General features: G+C 44.6%; 1 protein-coding gene across 1 annotated transcript in view; it reads left to right on the top strand.

The window, feature by feature from the left end:
* The first annotated feature begins 7,433 nt into the window (after window positions 1-7,433).
* Window positions 7,434-10,058, top strand: part of adamts10 (ADAM metallopeptidase with thrombospondin type 1 motif, 10) — a 30,177-nt gene continuing 27,552 nt past the window's right edge. The window contains exon 1 of the mRNA XM_084164584.1: window positions 7,434-7,704. Coding sequence (XP_084020710.1) covers window positions 7,599-7,704 — 106 coding nt within the window. The 5' untranslated portion in view covers window positions 7,434-7,598. The remainder of the gene's footprint in view (window positions 7,705-10,058) is intronic.

Genomic DNA, 10,058 nt, shown 5'->3' with positions numbered 1-10,058 from the left:
TAGGATACACATGATGTACACAGTACAATGGAAAACTTAATAAAGGAATGTCAGAAGTAGGATAATAACACTGGCACGCTGCTATTACTACTACAGTTGTCTACTAAATGCCTTCTATGCTCGCTTCAAGGCAAGCAACACTGAACCATGCATGAGAGCATAATCTGTTCCGGACGACTGTGCGATCACGCTCCCCGTAGCCAATGTCAGTAAGACCTTTAAACAGGTTAACATTCACAAGGCCACAGGGCCAGACAGATTACCAGGACGTGTACTCATAGCATGCGCTGACCAGCTGGCAAGTGTCTTCACTGACATTTTCAACCACTCCCTGACCCAATCTGTAATACCTACATGTTTCAAGCAGACCACCATAGTCCCTGTGCCCAATAATGCCAAGGTAACCTGTCTAAATGACTATCGCCCCGTAGCACTCACAACTGTAGCCATGAAATACTTTGAAAGGCTGGTCATGGCTTACATCAACACCATCATCCCAGACACCCTGGAACCACTCCAATTAACATACCGCCCCAACAGATCCAAAGATTAAGCAATTTCTATTGCATCCCTCACGGCCCTTTCCCACCTGGACAAGATGAACACTTATGTAAGACTCCTGTTCATTTACTACAGCTCAGCGTTCAACACCATGGTGCCCTCCAAGCTAGCTCATCACTAAGCTAAGAACTCTGGTACTGAACACCTCCCTCTGCAACTGGATCCTGGACTTCTTGACGGGCCGCCCACCACACTGACCCTCAACACAGGGGCCCCTCAGGGGTGCGTGCTTAGTCCCCTCCTGTACTCCCTCTTCACCCATGACTGCGTGGCCATGCACGACTCCAACACCATCATTAAGTTTGCCAACAACACGACGGTGGTAAGCCTAATCACCGATGACGACGAGACAGCCTATAGGGAGACCTATGTAGACAGCCTATCTTTTGAATTAATAAGACATGCTGCTTAACATCAGAACCCCCTAAAAACACACCACTGCGATACAAGTGACTTTTCCTAGCAGGTTAGGAGAGCATTTTCGCTAACCCTAACCATACTCCTAACCTGCTACGAAAAGTCGTAGCTGTATCGAAGAGGCGTGTTTTTAGGGAGTACCGTTTCGTTATCTGCATTGGCCGTGCAGCATTTACGGTGATACGGCCTCTGCAGAAGTCAGGGCATTCATAATTATTTCTCATCGCTGAGCAGTGCAGAGCTGTTGAGCAGAGCTGTTGTGAAGGAAGTTATCAAGGAAGTGAGTTTGTGTTTATACAGGACCTCCCGCCCCCACCTACCGTCAAACAATCATGTCAATGCGGAGCTATACGGAGCCCTCAACATTGTTAAAACATTTGGAAGGCGCACAGCGATGCGGTACAGAGCTCAATTTGGCCTCTGCGTGCCTCCGGAGGATAGGATAATTAACGTGGCAGGTTAGGAGAATTAATGTGTCAGGTTAGGATAATTAACGTGGCAGGTTAGGAGAATTAAGGGGCAGGTTAGGACAAACTTAGCAGGTTAGCGTAGCCGGTTAAGATAATTGACATGGCAGGTTAGGAGAACTAACCTAGCAGGTTAGGACAATGTGGTTAAGGTTAGGAAAAGGGTTCGTTAGGGTAGGTAAAACGTTACAAGGAAGCAGCAAGCAGTCGCTTCTAAAACGGTCTTGAGTGGCAACCAATCTGTTCAATTAGCTGTTTCGACTTCCATACACCCACTTATTTCGCAACGCCCACTTTCAGACACACTCCACACATATACTAGCGATGCATCTTTGAAATACTATTTAGTTTTTACAAACTTTTTCAACTCTGAATCAATTGGGCTTCCCAAAAAATAACATGGTCGCTGTTATAGAACGTTTATTTTGATTAGAGTCCCATCTAAGAGCCAGCTGTAAACTGCGTTATTAGGCTATTACTATTAGGGAAGTCGCATTTCTTGCCTAAACCTTTTCATCGAAATAGTATATTGTAAACGTAGTTGACCAATAAGAACAAAATGAATGTATATATATGCTGTTGCAGAAGTGTGGTTATAGTTGTGTTTAAAAACATCCCCTTCTTGGGGCCCTTCGTTTTCTGAAGCACAGTATAGGCAAAAATCTTTGGTGTAGCTCCTCTGTGCGTAGTGTTCAGACGCTGTCATTACCATTTTTACTTCCTGGTCTAGTACGCAGCAGTGAGAGCGAGCGTGCAGGCATTCACAGCGTATCTGTGGCAGTGGGACCCTGGGAGCAAGAGAGCTCCACTCACTGTACGATCATCAGCTCAATACAAACATAACTTCTCAAGGTAACTGACACGTCTTGAAGGAAAACAGGAGAAAGACACCGGAAACCCTGAGAGGCAACCATAGTGAACTTGGACAGGGAGAAGGAAAAGGTACTGGACCCTCATTTGAAACTTATTTTATGCTCATATTTCGTAAACCTAGTGTGCACTTTTGTCTATATTGTGAGAGCATAGTCGATTCCGTAAAAATGGTTGACGACTTCTTTAGAAGTCTTCCATATCGATTTTCCAGCTATTTAAAGTAATTTTGCACAACTCGTGAAAATGTGCATGGAATTATCAGGTAGAGTCAGACCATGACATTTTGTGATGGTGTTGATTTCTCAGTAAAGTAGAATCTTTTGAATTAACAACATTGTTGGGGGGTATTTCCTTGTTTAATTGCATTGAGGTTATAATGAAGAAACTGTCAAGGATCCGGACACTTTTCCCCATTTGTTAGATTCAGTTAAGTGAAATGGGGACCCGTTATTTGTAAAGCTGAACCCAGGTGGGCGGTGAGGGACCACGCTTGGCTGATTCCAGGCAGCAGCAGCAGTTAGTGTCAAGTTCTGAGGGTTTCTGCCGGGTGGGGAGCGAACAATGCTCCAGCAAGAGTTGGGCAATGAATAGGCAGAAGGGGATTCTTCAGGACATCAGCAAACTACTGCACTCTCAGTGTTTGAAGAATATTTGTGTGCTTGGGTGATGTGTATCTATCACTCTCTCTATCTCTCTCTCTCTCTCTCTCTCTCTCTCTCTCTCTCTCTGTCACACACACACCTCAAACTAATATTTGAACTAAAAACTCAAATCAAGTACCTTGAAGGAGTTGCATTGCACAGTGAACACAGTGATGTAACAGGTAGGCCTAACTGCCAAAATAATGACAACACTTGAGTAAATGAGGGATACAAAGTGTATTGAAAGTAGGTGCTTCCACACAGGTGTGATTCCTGAGTTAATTAAGCAATTAACATCCCATCATGTATTAAAAATGCTGGGCAGGCCATTATTTTGGCTACCATGGCTATGCCCCCATAGGGCACGAGTGGTCACTGAATGGTTTGATGAGCATGAAAACGATGTAAACCAAATGCCATGTCCATTTCAGTCACCAGATATCAACCCAATTTAACACTTATAGGAGATTCTGGATCGGCGCCTGAGACAGTGTTTTCCACCACCATCAACAAAACACCAATGATGGAATTTCTCAGGGAAGAATGGTGTCGCATCCCTCCAATAGAGTTCCAGAGACTTGTAGAATCTATGCCAAGGTGCATTGAAGCTGTTCTGGTTCGTGGTGGCCCAACGCTCTATTAAGACACTTTATGTTGGTGTTTTCTTTATTTTGGCAGTTACTCTGTAGCTCAGCTGGTAGAGCACGGCGCTTGTAACGCCAAGGTAGTGGGTTCGATCCCCGGGACCACCCATACGTAAAAATGTATGCACGCATGACTGTAAGTCGCTTTGGATAAAAGCGTCTGCTAAATGGCATATTATTATTATTATTATTATTATTATTATTATTATTAGTCCATCATGTAACTTTCCCCTTGCAGATCAGTACCCACCTCTTCCTCAACCAACAAATGTATGACACTGACACAGAAGTGACCTGTTGCTGATTAGGCTAGTGATCTCTTTTGTAACAAAACTCAAATGTTGGTATTGCTGGGTTAGTTCTAAAAACTTATGGTAAGAATCTGTCACTAAAATGATTGATGTTTTGTTTATATTGTGAATGCCCTTCATATCCAATAGTTTCACCATGATTTGTAAGTCGCTCTGGATAAGAGCGTCTGCTAAATGATGATGTAAATGTAGGGCTGGGCAGTGTTTGATCAGCATGTGAGGTCTCTCAACGGACTGAGGCGAATGGACAAGTCTGTGGTCTGTCGTTGTCTGGGTGTGTAGTATGAGAAATATGAAACTAAAGACTTAAACTGCCTCATACGTAAAAATGTATGCACACCTGACTGTAAGTCGCTTTGGATAAAAGCGTCTGCTAAATGGCATATTATTATATATTATATTATGTTCTTCTGTACACTCTCTAGAGTTGCTGACTGACTCAGTGAGCCCAAGCCAGCTCTCACAAAATATTGTCTTCGACTAGGGCTCATTTTCAGAGTGCGCATCCTTGGCTGTCTGACAAGCCTAGTTGTTTATGTTCCCACTTTTCATCTCCAGATTGTTTATTTGGGAGAAACTGAAAGAGGAATGCCTCTCCACCAAAGACAGTGTTTAGACTGAGATCCCTTCCTTTATTCTCCATATTATTTTTATCACTTCATCTGTTGTTTGTTGTGCAAGGCTTAACGTGGGGGAGTCATGTAAATGGAGCTTGCTTTTCTACGCCACTTCTGAGGGAGTGACTGCTGTCAGGGCGATACAAGTATCTAGGCCATGTGCTGCATGAGCTCCCAGCTTTCCCTTAGTGTTGATGTGTTTACATTATAGTAAAGAGGCCACACTCCCCTACTCGAATAGGACTGAAATGACAAATGAGACATCAAAAGAGTAAGTCTAATATCAGAGAGGAGTGACAGGAAGAGTAGACAATCCTAGTGGTTTCTTCAGAGGAGCACACTGAGGGTGGTGTTAGGAGCTGAGCAGGGGACTGAGCAGCGTTTCTTAGAGTGAGCCTTTACATTGAGCAAGTCATATGGGTTTGATTAGTGTGGCCTATTCTGCCTGTCTGTACAGTTCCTGGCAGGGTCACTATACATAGTCTGCAAAAACGTACTTTTCACTGCCTTCTCCAATATGTTGAAAAGCTTACGGTCCAGACTACATTATGACTTTGGCCCACCCTGAAATTGCAATTTACAATCCCCTGTCTAATGTCTCTTCTACTGTTGTCCACAAATACCTCCATGTCTTGCTTTTAAAAAGCACTCTGACCACATTGTAATTGTGCTGTATACAGCCCATTCCAATTCTTGAACTCGCCATTGCCACAATCAGGCATTCAAATTGGTCAGAGGTACTCATCTAAGGAAATGATAAAAGTGTCTGCTAAATGGAATATATTATATATATATTATAAAATGCTAACAGTACTTACAGCATTATGGTTGTATTGGTCGAATGACAAACACAACAATATATTTTTCCGAAAAGACCCGCAAAGACATATGACAAAATCACTTTCAACAAATTGTATAAATTCACAAATGACCAGATTTTTGTCATGTTTCTTAATTGAGCAATGGTTTAGTGAGTGTAGAGAGAACTTGAAGACAGTCAGTAAAGCTTTTAAGCAGCCTTGTTTAAAATCACAAAGGCAATGATAGGGGGTCCGATTATGTGGGCTTTGTTTAAATAAACAAGATGAGAAATAGTTTTAATGAAAACATTTGATATCTTGCTGCAAGTCTAATAACCCCACAATAAAATGAGACTCCAACAACAAGTAATGAAAATAAAGGAGAGTTTGGCCAAGCAGGAAATGACTGAAAAAAGCCTGGAGGGAGGGAGGGCTGTGGAGATGGAGAGGGGTTTACAGTTGCTCCACATTTAAGGGAAGTGGGAACACAAAGCCGCCTCACTGTTTTAGGACCCCATTCCGTACGGTACTGTACCGTGAACCGCTGCTCTGCTGTACTGGGACCCAGGGAAACCAGAGGCACATTAAGCCTCCATCTATCCCAGTCACCTCTCTCTGTCAGCTACGTCTGTAGATTGTATGGTAGTCAGCATTATCTGATTATGAGCAGACTATTAGTGTGAAAAGCTTCAGCTGCTCATTTTCAGATGGGCCGGGTCAGAGAGAAATAGTTTGTCTCACTTGTGCTTGAACAAATGGATCATTATTCATTAGCTAGATTAATTAATGTATGGAGTAGGAAGATACAACATGGCAAAGCTTCAGGCCAGGCGGTCTCTGGAACTGGATGTGTACAATGGTCTACAGAACTCAGAACATTCCAAAACAAAAATATTTCCTCTGAAAGCAGTCAGAGAGAGGTGAACCTTAATCCAGGCACAGAGAAAGCTTACATTTTTTCAGAAGGCGCAAAGATTCTTGTTTCTCTCACTCCCTCTCTCTCACTGTCTCTCTACACACACACACTTAGTATTTAAGCATGGCTATCCCAGCTCTCTCCCGTCTCTCTTTCAGCCCCTTGAGCTTTGTACTCCCTTTTTCATATTTGTTTTGTCAGGAGGCAACTTGTTCCCTCACTCTCGTCGCCAAATCGTTTCCCATCTGCTTCCGGTTACCTTTGCCTGCAGTTGGTTTGCCGCCAGCCATCTGGGCCAGTGTGGCTTCTTCTCTGTTCTCTGCCCAGACATACTCAGAGAATGATAGAGGCAGGGTAGGCAGTGTGGCTCGAGGGAAGGTTATCAAAGATTGGGTTTGGACCTCTCAATGACATTGCCAAAAAGGCTTAGGAACAAAAGTCACAATGTTACTGTAAATAGGACTCCTCCTCATCCAGGATTTTAACTCCTCTGTACACTTCAAAGTGTGATGGGGGATGGGACATCTTCAGCGTTGTGATGTAATAATAACCAATGTTGCTTTTTTAAAGGTAATTTTTGATCTCCCAAAAAAGCCTGATCTATGGCTAATGGCCTATTCTCGCTGTGTGTGTCTGCCTCTTCCCTGTGATGTGGCCAGGCCACATGAGGCCCACAGTGAGTGTGGAAGTAACCCGCTGCTTGTCTCAAATTGGGTAATTGTCCCCCACAGCCACTGACATAACACCCACTTCCAGCTCCTCTCAGCCTAAGCACAGCGTTTTAAAAGATCAATGCCTTCCTTTCTCTTTCCGGTGAGCAGACGACTAAAAGAGACACAGGGCCCCCAGGTCGAGACTTGCTTACCCTGGTCATCAGATTGTCAGCCAGTGTTTTCCTGTGACGGGGAATGATTGATCAGCTGAATACGCAGGGGGAGTAGGCTGTTCGTGAGGCACTGACTACAGACTAGATATATTTGTGTTGTCAGATGGGGACCATTTGGGTCAGGGGGATCTCATGCTCTCTCTCTCTCTCCCTCCCCCAATCTCCCCTCACACTAACCTGTTTCTCTTCCACAGGGAGGCCACAGTACATTATAGACTCCGCTGTTGCTGCTGCTGTACTCAGAGACAGTCTCTCCATCAGAATCTTCCTCTGACTGTGGTCCTACCAGAGAGAGAAGCAGAGAGGCTGTGTGTCCAGAGCTCTCCAGTCTGGTCTCTAGAGGTCTATCCTGCTGCTATGGCCCGTGAGTGCGCTGCGTCCCACTGGTGAGCGAGGGGCATCAGAGGGCAGAAGACATGTTGGGACAGAGGCCTGGGGACCGCACTGAAGCTTGCTGTAGTAACCATGGAAACGGTATGGAGGAACTTGGCCTGCATTGTTGTCATCATCGTCATGGTTGCCACCGAGGTCGCAGAAAGTCAGACTGCTGAAAAGTTCACCCAGTCACACGGTGAGCAGAGATCGGGCCGACTAATTTCTTCTCTTTTGTTTGACATAAATGGAAATGTTTAACTGTGTCAATGTTTGTCATGAATACACAGTTTGATTATATTGTTATTGCTGTCATATTCATTGGGGAATTGGTATTATTCCCTCTCCTGAACTGTAAAAGTGGTTCAACATTTCCAGTCACCTAAGTCCAACAGAGGTAAAGGACCAGTTCAATTAACTCTTCCATACAATGTGGAGGGCCTACTCTGAGCTGAGCAACACTCCAGGGCAGAGGCCCTGCTGAACCTGAACCCTGCTCTCACAAATCAACTCCAGAGACGGAGAGCCACGCGCCCCCCTCACCTCTCCTCAGCCAGGCCAATCCCCTTTAGGCTCGGACATAAATACCCAGAGTGTCCATGACAGAACAAGGCACTGATTGTGTATTTCTTATGCTTAACCTCTGCACCCTGTAAGTCATCTGTTTCCAATAGTCTGCCACACTACTTCCTTGAAAACCACTACAGGCCCATTCATTAATCTCCTCTGTTTAAACAATGCTCTAGAAGGACACCTTTCTAACCCAAAACTGAAACCAGCTCCATTGATGGACGGTAATCAATTTTATGAGTTTATGAGTGGTCCTCTGTAGCTCAGCTGGTAGAGCACGGCGCTTGTAACGCCAGGGTAGTGGGTTCGATCCCCGGGACCACCCATACACAAAAATGTATGCACGCATGACTGTAAGTCGCTTTGGATAAAAGCGTCTGCTAAATGGCATATTATATTATTATATTATCATATTATGAGTTATCATTTGTCACAAATATTCACTGGAAAATGCAACAAGTAGGTTAATGCTTAATTTGTTAATGCTGTGAAATTCAATCAGGACAGGCTGTTTAGTACAGTACGTCTGGTGTTATACATTTCAGCACCACTGTTAGATTCCTCCATGCTAGTCACGTCTCCTACAATGGATATTGACTCCTGGTCAAGCGTTAGTTGTTATCTAACTGAGAATGGTAACCTCTTTAAGTCATTCTAGATTAAAACCTTCAATGAAAACAGAGAATGAGAAAATGGGGGGCATGAAATCTGCTTGTATTTGCTGCAGCACTTCATGACAAGCTGCAGAGTATATTTGGCTTGTCTTTGTGTTTATTTAAAAGAAGGAGAGGACAAATATGCAGACATGGCGTAGTTGGAGAGTTGGGCTTTTTCTGAAAAAATATTTCTTTGAAATAAGCGAATAATGAGGTAGTGGCATTAAGTCATTTAGTTCAGTGTTATTAAACCATTGCATGGAGTGTATATATAACCTTTCCCTCGGACTGAGACTGAGGCTCCGCACCGCAGTCTCATAACTCAGCCAGTCAACTGTCCCAGGCAGAGGCGTGACCGACAGACATATAGACAGACAGACAGGCCGACAGACAGACAGGCCGACAGACAGACAGGGAGACATGGTGGGAGACAGACACGGCGGGAGACAGACACGGCGACAGAGAGGGAGACATAGAGGGGGGACAGACACAGGCAGACAGACAGACAGACAGACAGGGTGACAGACAGATACACAGATATGGAGACAGACATTAAGACAGACATGGAAACAGGAAGGGAGACAGGGAGACAGGGAGCGAGAAAGACAGGCAGCCAGAGCTGAGAGCAGAGTTATGAGCAGAGGAACTGCTGACAGGGCCCTATGGTGACGGAGGCAGAGATTGACTTTTTCAGCCAGGCATGGATGAGAGAGAGAGAAGTCCCTCTCTGGGAATGCTTCAGTAAAAAGGGCCACTGTTCTCATTTCCCTCTTTTTTTTAAAGAGGCTAATTAAAGGTTCCTTTCTTCTAAAAGCTAAAATAAAGCGAACCCTAGGTAGTGCTTAATGACAGTTTATTTTACAGAAGGTGAGCGCTCTGCAGACCTTTATTCTTTTATGTGTCTCTCTCTGTTACCGGTTGGGTTTATTGGTGAGTAATGATAGTTTCCTCCTCTTCCTGGTGATTAGAGAAATGGTTCACCCTGTGGTGCTTTCCATCAGTTGTAGGTGACCTGGGAGAGGATCAGACGCCACGCGACCCTTCAGACCAGACTAGGACCTACTGTACGCTTATACTGTGTTTAGCCAACTTCACTCCCCTATTTTCCATTGTACCAGCCATATTTCCCCTTTGAAGTACCCTGCACATCTGGGCACAGTGCATTGGGAGGGGGCTGGCTGCAGAATGGTAGCCTTATGAAAGCAGTGGTAGAGCCAAGTCAGCCCACTAGCTGCCTCACTCATTAATTAGACAGGCTTATCAGGTTGCTGGACAGATTACTGCTGCGCTGCAGAGAGAGAGAGAGCCATTGCACAGAGCAGGCAGG

Source organism: Coregonus lavaretus, assembly GCF_964263955.1.
Source record: "Coregonus lavaretus genome assembly, chromosome: 6".
Classification (NCBI taxonomy): Eukaryota; Metazoa; Chordata; class Actinopteri; order Salmoniformes; family Salmonidae; genus Coregonus; species Coregonus lavaretus.
The sequence above is the reverse complement of the archived record's forward strand: the minus strand, read 5'-3'. Positions and strand labels throughout refer to the sequence as shown.